The sequence below is a fragment of the Bolinopsis microptera genome, chromosome 2 (genome assembly GCF_026151205.1).
Source record: "Bolinopsis microptera isolate Bmic1 chromosome 2, MBARI_Bmic_1.0, whole genome shotgun sequence".
Taxonomy (NCBI): Eukaryota; Metazoa; Ctenophora; class Tentaculata; order Lobata; family Bolinopsidae; genus Bolinopsis; species Bolinopsis microptera.
In genome coordinates, this window is record NC_087073.1 from 6527509 (window position 1) to 6542316 (window position 14808).

The following is a 14808-nucleotide window of genomic DNA, read 5'->3' on the forward strand; positions in this document are numbered from 1 at the left end:
CAAAGGATCTTCTCCAAATAAAAAATTGAAAAACGAAAAATCACAAAATATTTGACTGAATTTTTTAAAATGACCACTTACCCATGTCACTGAGGATTGCACAAGACTTGACGGATGTTCAATGTTACTCGTCTAAATTTCTTCGAAGTTGGAAGTAGCGCGCGCCGCTTTCCTCTCGAAATTTTAGCTCGAGGCAAGTGATACGAAATAGCGCGCGCCGAGCTTGTCCATTAACAATAAACATTTTATTTGACGAATGACGATGTCAATTTTTCGCAGCTCGGCGAGGCCCAGTAGCGCATCTCGCCGATCTAACGAAGAAGCGAGAAGCATTTTCAATTATTGGATTCGCAGTGTTGCCCTTCAGATAGCCATGTGTATACGCGTACTGCGTGACGCGCTTGTTTCACAAGTTGAATATTTATCCTTTGCCGCCTATGGCCTACGGCGGTCGCGCGCTACTGCAAGCGAGAGGGCTCTGGTTAGAGCAAGTGTTGCCCAGTAACGCAGCGCGCTACAAGAACTTGTTATATCCGGCCTAAAAATCTTTGATGCAATCAAAATTTTGAGTTTGTCCTACCAGTAAGTACACCGTAAGACATAACTCATCGGACCTTATTTGGAGGGACAGTTATTGAACGCTGGAGGCCCTAACGTTCATTTTAATGTCTGTTCAAATAAAGTCCGTTCATTTTATAAGGTCCGTCCAATACAAGTTAAAGTCCGTTGAATTTTTTCAAAAATTTTCCACTTCGAACTTTGTCCAAAATATGAGTATGACAACTATGAGTATGAGAACTTAATTCACATAGCCATGTATATACGCGTACTGCGTGACGCGCTTGTTTCACAAGTGACAAGTAGAATATACTACTTTGCCGCCTTCGGCGGTCGCGCGCTACTGCAAGCGAGATCAGAGGGCTCTGGTTAGAGCAAAGAAATTTATTGTGCCGTAAGTTAACGACGCAAAGGTTCCCCTATTGGTCTGCCGGAGGCACAGAAAACTTTACTAGTATATGATGTTTTCAAGTAAAGGGTCATGGTCCGGTCACGGTCACTTGGTGGAAAAAGTCAACGAAATTATGGCACTCAACAACATAGTTCACAAGGTAGTCCCTGCCAACATGACAAACTTATTCCAGACGCTAGATATTACGGTAAATCGTGTTGCCAAGGACATCGTCCGATGTTGTTATAGTTCATATTACTCAGGGGAGGTAATGAAACAGTGCTAGGCCTAGGAAAGCTCCACGTGATGTTAAGGTTAACATATGTACAGCTGAAGTTGTGTAAGAGTAAGATAAAACCACGTCACGCCGATTGGCTTATAAAAGTTAACACTGAAATGCAGGACCGCGACCATACCAGGGTAGTTTGATAAAAAAGTTTCCATAAAGCTAGAAATCACTGATGCTTTAAGCCTGGGCTATTTCCGCTCCTACTAAATCGCTCGCCCAAATTTTAAGAAAATTATTGTGAAAAGGCCCTTTAGGTTGCTTTAATTAAACCAGAGCCCTTTCGCTTGCAGTAGCGTTGTGAAACAAGCGCGTCACCAGTCACGCAGTACGCGTATACACATGGCTATGTAAACCCTTTAGGTATGAAGTTGATGTAAATCGGTGTATTTTTGGACGCTGATTCCGAATCACCCCCCATTGCCCATGACGTGACGTAGGGTAAAAATGCTTCCCTGGAGAGTTATGAGCAAAAAACCGTTCTGGTCACGTGACAGGCTAGTAAAACATGAATTCGATTGTTTAGGGCTCGGGTTAGGGTTAGGGTTGTGGTACGGGTTATAATTATAGCTTCGGTGTTATGGTTAGGGTTAGGGTTGGTATTAGGGTTTATGTAAAACCGTTTTGTACTGCTGCAAAACCATAAAAACCAAAATAACGTGAAATTTTTGGGCGAGCGAATTAGTAAAAGCCGACTATTTCATGCACGATAACCCATTTGATATGAATAAAAGATGATATGTGCTATATTAGACACTGATCATGTACATATATTTTAACATTTTTACTGCTTAGCCTTAACGATTGTTTTTCATACTTACTGTATTTGTAGCGCGATGCACTACTGGGTCGCGCGCGCATCAAATAATGCTTCTTCGGTAGATCGGCGAGATGCACCACTGTGCCTCACCGAGCTGCGAAGGATTGACATCGTGAATCAATCACAGTGCTGGCAAGCACGAGCGGTGTCTTTATTGGGGTTATACTATGTACCCCCTTTACTATTGTACCCCCTTTACTATTATACCCCCTTTACACCCCCTTTGGTACACGTCGGAAGCCTCTTTCGTGCACGCGAAGCGTGCACTCCGGCCGGAGGCGGCGGCCGAAGGCCGCCGCCTCCGACAGGAGTTTTTCAGGCATTAAGACTCATCGGAAGTCGCTCAGCAGATATATTTTTAGTTGAAAACATTCTAATTTGATGTCAAAGATGACAGGAATAAAAAATAGTTATGCCAAGATTTTTAAGAAATTTGCATAAAATACTCGCCAGCACTGTTATACGAAATTCGGTAAAAAACCCAAAATCGCCATATTCAGGTGCCTTAAAAACCATGTTAAAATTGAGTTAGAGATCTGAAATTTTTTAGGGCGTCTAGACGTTGACCAAATCGACTGCAAAAAAAGTTTCAAGTTTCAGGAGCATCGGAAAATGGGTTTTCTAGAACCCCTGTTTTACGACAGATTGTCGTGATATATACATACATATATGCCAGTGAATTATAGCCTGTATTTAAGTGTCCGTAAATTCTGAAGTATAAAAGATACAGCCATTTCGAACCACAGGTCTTGAAGATAATTGTTTAGACTTCAGTTTAGATTATGTTAAAAAGTAATTCAACGTCATCATCACCACTTGATGACGTCATCAAGTTAACCATTTTTAAAACTTGATTTTTCACAAAGTAGTCATTTTTCAAATCGATTTTACGCCATTGAGGAGTAATTTTATTCAAAATTTGAGGAAATTTTCATCCTAGATAATTGTTTAAGCATTCTCAAAATCTACCGGAAAGTGTTTCTAGCTTGCTCCTTCATAAAGATATTCGCTATTGAAGTTAGTGCTTTTTTAAAGAATAATTTTATAAAAACGCTAATTTTACGTTCTAGTATTCTCTGGTGTTACACCATCCCTTGGGTTGTGGAGCTCAATGTTGCTTCCTAAAGGTCTAAATTGTGTCATAGGCTAGTTTTAAAGTTAAAAATCGAAAAGTTGCACACGTGGGGCCACGCCCAAATTGATAGAAAATTGCTAAAATCACTGAAAATTGCTGTTTTCACCAATTTCTGTCAACTTTGGAGTGCCGTTGTGATAACAGTTCTTCTTGAAATACTTTGAAACTTTTTATACTTATCAAACTATATATAAAATACCATCACGCAAAAATTGACGGTGATTCAATATTAGATGCGGACGCAACGTCCGCTCAAGGTTTGCACGTGCGAAAGGTAAAAATTTTGCTCATTCGTGATTTTGAACAAATTCTGCTTTGCCACGACAGTTTAATGTCATTATATATGAATTTAATGCCAACTTGAATGAGTATAAAGTGGCATATTCAGTCAGTGATCCGATCGACCGATATGCTTACCTAAACAAAAGCCTACCTAAAAACCTTTTTAAAGGAAAAATTTCGAAATTGTTGAAATCACCTCCCTATTAATATTAATGAAATTATGAGTTTACATTTCGGCTTTGTAAAGTACCCTGACATTATAATCAAAAAGAGATTATATTTGACCAAAACCCATAATCATGGGTAGAGTGGAGCGCTGCCAGTGTCTTTCTTTCCCGAACAAAAGGCAATGATATCAATTTGAATGACCGTTATCAAATGCAAAATTATACCGAGAATGAAATCGGTCGCTCGCTTTTCCCATTCATTTACAATTGAAATAGATTACATGTTATAAATCGAAACTTATTACAATTCGTAAGCCATGAATGAGTGGGAAAAGCGAGCGACCGATTTCATTCTCGGTATAATTTTGCATTTGATAACGGTCATTCAAATTGATATCATTGCCTTTTGTTCGGGAAAGAAAGACACTGGCAGCGCTCCACTCTACCCATGATTATGGGTTTTGGTCAAATTACTGTATAAAAATGGATTTAAAAATCATTTGCTGAAATAAAAAAATGTCAAAAAAATGAAAAAAATTCGGATTTTTGATGGTTTTAATGTTTGAATACCTTTTAGTTTTAATTCTAGCGTTCATATATTAATGTCCGTTCATAATTATGTCCGTTCATTTAATGTCCGTCCAAATAAGGTCCGATAAGGTATTCAAAGTTTAGCTTAGCATACATTTTTATAGCAGATTTTAAAATACATTTCTTAGACTTTAGCTTTATACTGTGTTCAATGCAATTCATTATCTTACTATATATAAAACGATCAGACGATATATATCCGTGCCATTTTACTGACACCACGGCATCAACTTTAACGCGACTTTCCGAAAAAACTGTAAAAGATATACAACTGAAACTTTTTTGGCTGGGTCAAATTGCAATGCTTTAATGGCCTCCAAATCAGCATGAAAAAATAAAAAATTGGCCAAGGAATAGTGATTTCAGAGCCCAAAATTTGGACCCCCAAGTGGTGTCAAAAACGCGAATTAAATAGGTAATAATTATTTTAGTCTCTTGAGTCTTGACACCATTTAGAGTTATATTATACGGGTTCCTGATATAGTTATATTAATATATCGTCTCGCTTTATATATAGTAAGATGGTTGGGTCGCCAAATATAAAGGATGAGAAACATCGATTTTTTCACGGCTGCGTCGCTGACCTAGCTTGTTAGTCTAGTTGTTATTGCTTGATTCTCTTAGTCTTTGTAGGTTTATAACGTGCGCCGATAATTTGTTATTGGACTCGTCGACGGTCTTGAAACAAAATATTTTAAGAGTATCACTTATTGGACGGCGCTCAGCCTGTCATTATATTCCGCCGAATCTCTATTCGTGTATATATATGTTTATGAAAATGATGGCCTGGGGTCCCCAGGTAACAGGTATTGGTACCCGTTAAACTTTCGCGCGATACCTAGCATATCATTCATACGAAGTAAAACTAAAACACTTTTTTATTTTTGCTGATATTATCATCAAATTCAACGTAAACCGAAATTGGCAAGTCACAAATACAAAAATAAATTTCATTATTCATTATATCAATCCGACCGTAATGCAAAAGATAAACTATATAGTGCAGGAGAAGGTTTACTGTCAATTTTGTAAAATTTGTGAAATTATTTCATATGTTATTACCTACGGCTACAACATTGAACATACAAACTATCAGTAATACTTAGAAGTATAAAGTATATGCGCAGTTTTATCTGTAGCCATGATGCATGAACAATGAAACGTACTACTGAACATATAGAAATTTGTTGGCCCGTGTACCAAAAGCCGGTCCCCAAATAATAATACATGCAAATATAATAGCGGTCATATGTGAAATGAAGAATGCATCCTAGTCATGAAGATTGTAAATTCGTGAAATAATTTAAATCAAAATAACTTAATGATAACTTGGTGTCTTTCAAGTTCAGTGTCTTTCAAGTTCAATGTCTTTCAAGTTCAGTAAAGTAAGTAATAAAGTGTGCAAGAAATGACAATTAAGCAGTTGCGCTAATACTAATAGTAATATGTACAATTACATAAATGTAATGATACGTGCAAAGAATGACAATTAGGCGGTGTATACTGTAGAGTTTCTTTTAATTTTAAACGCTTACTAAACAACTATATGCAAGTTCTAAAACAGCTCTTATTACTGATATATGTATATGCAGTTTTTAACCAATTGGAAACTGCATGCATGGCAATATTAAATTTTTATGACAACAGAAGTGTAATAGTAATACGACAAAAAGGGATAATATTAATAATAACAAATGATGTTCTCATAAAACTAAATACATTTTAATTTGAATTAAAATAAATATTGATAAACTAAAATTAAACTTAAAGTGCTCGTAATAGTACATTTTTATAGATTCGTCCAGGTATTTGAGTAAGAATTAGCGAAATGGTTCGGGTTTTTAAGTAAACTGATAGACCTGCTGGCAATATTCCGCCATTTGATAGATATTTTGAAACTATATATTGCGGCTTACACCACGTCTGACACCACTTAATTATTATCAAACACAATTGAATTGTATTCCGTTGTCACAGGAAAACTGTTCACTGTTCACTGGAGCGAGACTATACATAAGACTATACATAAAATTTGTCGCAAATAATGGGAAAAATCGCGATTCCGCACATTGTCCCTGCACTCAAAACCCGCCCTAATCTATATTTCATAGACACTTCCTTCAAACCATCTATTTAACTGTAAACATTCGCTGCGCTTCGTGTTTACACAAAGACAGACACCTCGTGCCCCGGGGGCACTAAATACTGTCTTGAGATAGATCCCGCTCCGCGGATGTCTATCTAAAATAGATACGTTTGAGTGCCGTGTCTATAAATATTGTAAATTGTAATAATAATACTAGTACTCATTGATGATTGAACACTAGATATTTAGGCGATTTTGCTTGGTGCTCCTTTTCTGGGACCCGACCATCTGTACCTTAGAGGGTAAAAGAAGTAAAGTGCACACTAGCACATACTATCACAGTTAACTGATCTTTAGCAATACAACAAGCTGTTTGGTCCTGATTTTGTGCTACTCTCTGAACGTCCCTAATGATGTTATGGTAGTAGGGTACTGGTGGACAAAACCAGCTGCTCAGTGGAGTTACAGGGTTAGTTGTTGAGTAAGTTAGTAGGTACTACACCCAAACGAGCTGTTCAGCCGTGAATGGAGGTAAGACAAGAAGGAGGACTGCTGTTAGAAGAGAGACTCCCCGTATTACTGTTGATGATGTGTATCCGGATGATGGGAGGCTTTGTGAACAGGGTTAGGGGGAATAGTGCTGTTTCTCGGGACTTCTCGTACTGGCGTTTGTACTGCGACTGTGAAAGTATAATTAACTGAATACTGGAGTAATGCTGGGTGGCTAGCAGAATAAGTGAATAATTTCACGATTAAACAAAAATTCTTCGCCGAAACTACGGCCGTGCGCAATTTTCTGCCCTGAAGAAAAAAGGCTAAAGAGTGCACACTTCTTAATTGAGGTTATGGAAAATAACAAAGCATGCACTTCTGTAAATTTAGGGCAAAGAAATGAAACAATCAAATCTCACTGCATTACCAAGATGGGCTTATCGATTACTGTAGCTCAAGACTAGAAATTAATCGTTTACATACTAATAATATTAAGGAAGCCAATGAACGAAATGAAGGTAGTGAAAGATGTGAACGATCCCAAAAAGCTTCCAGAATGTATAGCTCAATTTGCGCATTGAGGCTTTTCCCAAATATTGTGTCAAATCTTGGTTACATGGTCGACAAACATGAATTAATCAGATCTTTGAATTGATTAAGAATGATCAGTTCATCCAAAAGAATTTAGAAGAGAAAGTGAGCGGATTTCATGCAAGAAGTCATCATAGCTTATAAGAAATCATATAAAGATCATGGAAGAGGGAAGATTTATCAGCTAATCAGGAACAGAGCCCATACTCACATAATCAGAATATTGTCTTTAATTAAACGTCTCCTTTAAATTAAACAGAGTTTACAATAGTTTGGTCTACCAGAAAGAAATCAGTTCGGATTTTCATCGGATAGTATTTGAAAGGTCTACAGCGTAGAACTGACCCAGCAAGGAACCCAGGGGTAGATTTTAGTCGGTTCAATTTATACGAAATCAGATCACCAAATCAATTTCACCAAACTGAGGTAAATAAACAGAGAGACAGGGGAGAGGTTATAAGATCTGACGGGTCAACTCACCGTTATTATTTTTGAAGACCCCCTCGTTGGTGTCCCCCCTGTTATTAGAGATGGTTGTGAGGTTGGAGTTACAGCGGGACAGCCGGCTCACTAACCGGGTGTAACGCGAGGTGTTCTGTCTGAATGCTACGTAACACTCACATCTTATCAACCTAGAGGGGTAGTGGGTAATAGACTTATCAACAGCTGCGGGGTATCAATGTAGCATTTTCAGCGTATCATCCTGTGATGTTTGCTACATTAGCACTCAAACTGTGACAAGTATCAAGATCCGCTTAAATAGAATTAAATAGAACTAAACAAAATGTTTGTTGGTTTGCTTCAGGGAATGTTTGTTGGTTTGCTACAGGGAATGTTTGTTGGTTTGCTACAGGGAATGTTTCTTTACGGCTGCTTAAATAACCAACTCAGGAAATGTTCTTACCTGTTAAACGTTCCTCTAAAGTTTGTATTGAAGACTCCGTACATGATAGGGTTAAGTGCGCTGTTAAGGAAGAAGAGGAAGATGAAGAAAGTAAGAAGAAGAGTTGGCAAGTCAGCGCCCAGACTGTTGTCCCAATAGACTACCAGAGAGAAAACGAATATTGGGAATGTACAGGCTATGTTGGTTAGCACCAGTACAAATACCATCATTGTAGCTCGGACCTGAGGATGTCTGTTAATAACTTCTATCTTAACATTGACAAAAGCAATAGATTTAAGTGTTCAGTATAAGAAATGTTGTCATCGATTACGTATGAGTGACCGTGTTAATAAAGAATAACATCTCAAATGCGACGTTCAAATTATTTTTATCAGATAACGGTTACATGATGATGATCTTGGTAATATAAATAACTAACTGTTTTGTCAATGGTCATGCCCCCCACACAACTGCTCTGCCTGCTGAACTTGAACTTGGTGTTCGTATTTGCCGTGGAGTTAGGAGTCGGACTGTTTCCACTAGAGACACTGGAACCTGAAAAAGAGGTCTTTTAAAGACTCTTACTTTTAAAGACTCTTCACTGTGGTAACTAAAATAGTAAAATAGCGCACTCTTCTTTTATTTTAGAGACTTGAGATAGAGCAGTTTACGATGGCTAAACTAAATCGAGCTGTAGTTTCAACATCTTCAAAGTGAGATTAATCAGGAGAGACAATAAAAATAATGACTATGAGAAGTAATGAAATGAAGATTTAAGTATTTACCATCTGAAAACAGCAAACAAAAATGTTTGATAAATCTGGAGGCAAAGTCTTAATCGCCTCGTAAATAAGCTCCTTATTATAGTGATAAAAGTTTGTAATTTAAGATTAAAACTGCTAAAAACCAATAAAATTGGATATATTTTAGCTTGCAACATTTGCATAGTAAGTAAGTTCGCTTGATTTGCCCACCTAATTGTTTTTGAGGCTTTTAAAAAATTATCACAATAGGTCTGAAATTCGCTTCTACGTTAAAATTTTCTATTGAAAGAAGGAAAAAAGAATTCATCAGTTGAACAAATCCGGAGGAAAAGTGTAAATCGCCTTGAAATTATTATTATTATTAATTATTAATTAATTATAATTATTAATTATTAATTAAGTCTCATATCGTTACGTAATTTATTTGTCCTGGTTCTTGTCCTGGTGAGCCTTGTCAATGTAAAATGCTACTGGAAAACGTTACCAGTAACAGGAACTAACTTCACAGTAAATACAATTATTTCAGCAACTTCTCAGTTGGTTCCTCAGTTGGACTCATGATCTGTAAATCAGGTCGTGGGTCACATGACCCATGGGTCATGTCACGTGGGTCACAGTCACTGCGGGAGTTAGGGCCAGCGTGCATTTAGCCAGCTGTTTCTGCAGTCTCACCACCCTCTTGTTGGTTTTCTTTGTCTCTTTAGTAAGAACGAGCACAAGCTTCTCCAGATCCTCTAACTTCTTCTTCCGATTCCAGGTGTCTGTCTGTTCAACAGTATCCTTAAAAGTGACCCTTTTTTCATGGTCCTCGATCTCTTTGCTTTGCTGTGGATAACCGTTCCGAGTTAGGCGTTTTCTTTCAGGATAATCGTTCAGAGCCAGCCGTTTTATTGCAGCACTCTTGAGAACCTCCTTCATCTCAGGGTAGTCATTTAGGACGTGCAACAGATCCTCCTTTTTCAAACAAAACAGGTCAGAAAACCCAACGCTCCGAACGTGGGCAGTTCGTCTGTTGTTGTTTTCCCCCACGTTCATCAGACTTATCTCTCCGAAGTATGAGCCGCCTGTGAGTACACTTAAGAGCTGACCGTTATCTGTGGAAACATAAAGCAATCCTTGTTTTACTATGTACATTTCTCTGCCAATGTCTCCCTTTCTACAGATGTAATCTCCGGGTGAGACCATTTGATGTTTCAGTTTCTTCACCAGCTGGGTAAGGAAGCCAAACTCACAATTTTTGAACAGCTCCACTTGCTGTAGGATCTTTAAATGTACATCCAGAGCGAGTAAAGCTTGGGTCGTATCTGGCAAATATTTCAATACATCCTTCTCTTCAAAAGCGCGGTTCTGTGCCCATAAAAAGTCAAACAACCGAATGACTCTATTTTGAAACTTCTTGTCAACTTTACTGTACCCCATATATTCCTTGAGACTATCAACTTTATCTTGAAAGACTTTTCGATTAGCTCTTAAGTTGGCCAGAATACTACCAATGCTACCAACAATTGAAGCAAAAATCAGGAACCCAACCAGGAGTACAACTGTCAGATAAATGTACTCCCAGAATTCTTCAGGCGGGTTCACCGAACCAATAGTTGTCATAGTCTGAGTGGACCAGTAGAGTGTCATAGCGTACTTCATTGCAGTGCTCCCGTACTTGTTCTTAGCTCCATTAATGTCCGTGTCAATCGGAAATAAGAAGCTGCTGCGGTAACGATTGGTCCGGGGATCTTGTGTGATGGCATTAGTCGAGATGTAGAAGTAAAGGCAAGCGTTCCAGTGAATGAGCAATAGCATGATAGTTAAAAGTGTTATCACTCGCCAAAGGGTCGTAAAGTTGGTTCTGCACTCGGTTCGTTCATGCCACTTCACCAGGCGGTGAACTTTACAGAACTTGCTAAACCGGGCCAGCAGTGCCATGTTTCTTGTTGAGAAGACGTATACGATCTGCGTAGGAATAATACTGAATAAGTCGAAGTAGAAAGCCATGGTCTTGACATATTTCTCTGAAAGTTTTGTTGTGTCCTTCACTTGAATTCCCCTCTGCCAAAAACTAATTCGAAATGAAGCAAAGAAATCTAGCACGTAAAGGCCATCAGCCAAGATGTCAAGAACTATCCAGGTTGAAAAGAAGCTCCCTTCTTCAAGATCACTAAAAGAGACCCTCGCAGGGATTGCTATAAAGTTGTACATAAGCGCCAATGCGATGTGTGACAACCAAAAGTAGTATATATAAGAAAAAGGGTCAAATACGAAGTGGCCAACTGAATACTTCCATCCCGTGTCCTTGGTGTTGAGACGTTCTTGGATGTCTACAGCAACTCCCAAGTTTGATTCTTGTAAGGACCATTTCGACAAGGACCACTTCCTAGCAATAGGTTTACTTGCTAGTTGAAGAGGAGGACGAGAGGAGGAATGGTAGGAAGGATAGGGTCTGGCGACCAAGTCGTCCCTGATCTCCACCGCCAGGTTTTAATTAGGCCGAGAACAGCAGGTTCTGTCGGATCTATTTGAGTTTCCGGTTCAGATTTATCGTTAGGTTTGAGAATTCATGGCTCTGCAGTTTCTGCTATTGCAAGAAAGTTGGGAATGAATATAGTGCATAACAAGCGATGGTTTTTAAAAGCAGCTGAGTAGTTTTATCTATTCATGGAACGAAAATAATCATAAAATCGCCTATTATTTGAAATATGTTTGGGATGTGCGCAGCAAGTCTGAAAAACTACTGAAAAAGTCAGTAGTGCCTCAACAATTAAGTTACGATTTTCTGAACATGTCTTTTCTATTATAACAATAATAAAGTAAGTAAGTTTTAAAAGCGCGACATTCAACCTCTCACTAAGCTATCAGCAGTGCTAAACAAAGAAAGTTAAGTTAAACAAAGAACATACTTGAGTAAAACATATGCCAATTAACAGAACAAATAACTTCATTTTGTCTCCGGGAATTCCAACCACCACAGCCTCATGTTGAATGTGTGTAATCAACTTATTGATGCTTTAGTACCAATTAACAAAAGAAATACTTTCAAAGCGACGGTTCGACGATTCGACAAATCAAGAACAATTATCAACAAATTAGTTAATATGCGATCTGAACATTAAGATCATAATACCAAGGGATTGATAGGGATTAAACGTTTCCGCGAGTTGCTGGAAGTATTGTAAAGAATAATTCGAAGTGCCAGCACATTACTACTTTATTTTTGTTTTACTTCGGTTCCACAACCCTTCGATATCAACTTAATCTATTATATTGCAATATATCCGCTAACCTTATTACACTATCATATAATTATCTCATTAACAATTAGTAGTTAATAATTAATAATTAGTAATTAATAATTGGTAATTAATAAGTAGTAATTAATAATTAATAATTAATAATTAGTAATGAACAATTAGTAATTAATAATTAATAATTATTAATTAGTAATTAATAATTAATAATTAATAATTAATAATTAATAATTAATAATTAATAATTAGTAATGAACAATTAGTAATTAATAATTAATAATTATTAATTAATAATTAATAATTAACAATTAATAATTAATAATTAATAATTAATAATTAATAATTAATAATTAATAATTAATAATTAATAATTAATAATTAATAATTAATAATTAATAATTAATAATTAGTAATTAATAATTAGTAATTACCGTTACAGGTGGTGTGAGCTAGGAGGAAAGACCCGTTCTTCTTGGGAGGAGATATGTTGTTGCTGGAGGAGGAGAGTTTCTTGTTCCGGAGAGAACGGTTCTGCGCGGCTGACAACCTCCGTTCTCTTCTCCTGTACACTCCCCATGCCTATAATAGTATAACATATAATATAATAACGAACAAACTGTTTAAATAGTAGCCTCAGTATCGCAATTCTTATTAGTTCAGCTTATATTTACAACAATCTTCCTGTGAGTAAGTTTCCCACGAGACTATTCTATTTTTATCTATTTAAATCATTTCCAAACATCGTTATAACTATAAGTACATAAAAAGAACGTGATAGTTATTTCAATCAATTATGTCAATAAACTTTCTGTTTAATAACTGGTTGATAATTTTGTATTTCACCTACCAAACATTTAATAAATTCCACCCATCATCAACCGAATACTAATAGAGTTAAAAGAAAATAACCTGGATGAAGATACGAGTGTAGGAGAAAGTGACAATGAGAAGAGGAAAAGGGAAGGAGGTGAAGAAGTAGAATAGGAAGTATTCTTTGTCAGGCTCGTTACCTACAAAGTTCTTTACACCGCATGTGGATGAACTGTAATGAGCAACAGTGTTAGTCAGAGCACGGTGAGCATTATCATAGACTTGAGGAGTAAGAACTCAAGTCTATTGTTGAAAATTGAGATTCGGATATTATCCATCTTTTGTTCAAATTGAAGGTAATTTGGCTCTATTTTGAATCAGACTCAGACCAACTCTTGATCGAACTTCAACTTATAGGCAATTACTTAGATTCGCAATTAATGCACAAACAACAAGTAATACGAGGAGCTACAGTCCCTTACTTGGAGAAGTGGTACTCGTTCCAGCCGAGTAGAGGAGGAGCACACACCAAACCTCCGTAAACCCACACTAACACCAGCACTAACTTAGCTCGACCACTCGTCACTACTTGCTTGTACCTGAAGAGGGGTCAGGTTAGCGATATATCCCTATTTAAACACAAGGATATATATTGCTACGTAATAGCAAGCGGTCGGGAGGTGTTCATTGTTTTTTTGAAAAAATTCGATAGAACCGATGTGCGGCTGTAAATAAATGTAAAAATCGTCTGATGGCAGCGCCGCAAAAAGCTGTCACCATATACTTCAACACTGCCAAAACGGCAACAAATGTCACCTCTTGTAGTTGATGACCATGTAGTAGCGATCTAGTGACGTCATAGCGAGGGTCCACACGGAGATTGTAGCGAGAGCATTGTCTAGGAACCCGCACAGCTGGCAGATGGAGGGGAGGGGTTCGGTTTTAGTCCACTTGGTGATGCAGTACAATGGAATGGAGTACCCTCCCGTTAGAAAACCTGGGTAGTTGTTTTCTGTGATGAACTGATGAACAATTAAATAATATATGGTCTTAAAAATTGATTGGGAATTGATAATCTTTCATTGTCATTGTGTGGAAAAGTTGTAATCGAAATGCTTATGAATACTGCAATAACTAAATCAGATGAGCTTTTAGTCTGACAATTGAGAGGTCAGTGGATTGACTTGCTACTTAATTTGCGTTCAATTAAAAAGAGTAACCTGCGATGGTGAGGGATATGACAAAATAGTTGTTAGTTTTCCTCAGTCTCTTGTCGATACAGAAGGCAGCGATGACGAGGAGGTTGGCGAATATCGTCACCACGGCTACAATAGCCAGCGCTACGATCAGGACTAGCTCTTCCAGTGTGTGGTGGATGTGCGAACTCTGGTGGTGAATACAGGTTTCAATTTAGTTCAACTTAAGTCTAATTTAGTTCAACTTTAGTTTAATTTAGTTAAAGTTCAATTTTGGTTCAATTTCTGTTGATAAAGATAGCATTTCCTAGGTCTGATAATAGACTGAGTACAATCCAAAACAGTTTTATTATTTGGTTATTTCTAGGTTCTTTTTCTATATTCTGATTTTGACCTAAGTCAATGTCATGACTTAGGTAATGCCATTACCGTAACGGAGTTGCTTGGTAAATGGTGTATTTCTATTCACAAGTAGTATTATTAGTAATTATGATTTTAAATCATCGATTAATCCACA

The 14808-nt window shown here is 37.4% G+C and overlaps 2 protein-coding genes across 2 annotated transcripts in view; both read right to left on the reverse strand.

The window, feature by feature from the left end:
• Positions 1-5116: 5116 nt before the first annotated feature.
• Positions 5117-14808, reverse strand: part of LOC134811152 (probable G-protein coupled receptor No18) — a 36389-nt gene continuing 26697 nt past the window's right edge. The window contains exons 2-10 of the mRNA XM_063817888.1: positions 14316-14481; positions 13912-14092; positions 13578-13694; positions 13195-13327; positions 12717-12864; positions 8722-8837; positions 8304-8524; positions 7880-8031; positions 5117-6996 (exon numbers count right to left, since the gene is read on the reverse strand). Of these exons, the coding sequence (XP_063673958.1) occupies positions 6893-6996; positions 7880-8031; positions 8304-8524; positions 8722-8837; positions 12717-12864; positions 13195-13327; positions 13578-13694; positions 13912-14092; positions 14316-14481 (1338 nt within the window). The 3' untranslated portion in view covers positions 5117-6892. The remainder of the gene's footprint in view (positions 6997-7879; positions 8032-8303; positions 8525-8721; positions 8838-12716; positions 12865-13194; positions 13328-13577; positions 13695-13911; positions 14093-14315; positions 14482-14808) is intronic.
• On the reverse strand, positions 9456-11082 carry LOC134811451 (cyclic nucleotide-gated cation channel alpha-3-like). Its single transcript, XM_063818284.1, has one exon. The coding sequence runs from the start codon at positions 11033-11035 to the stop codon at positions 9644-9646; it is 1392 nt and encodes a 463-aa protein (XP_063674354.1). The 5' UTR covers positions 11036-11082; the 3' UTR covers positions 9456-9643.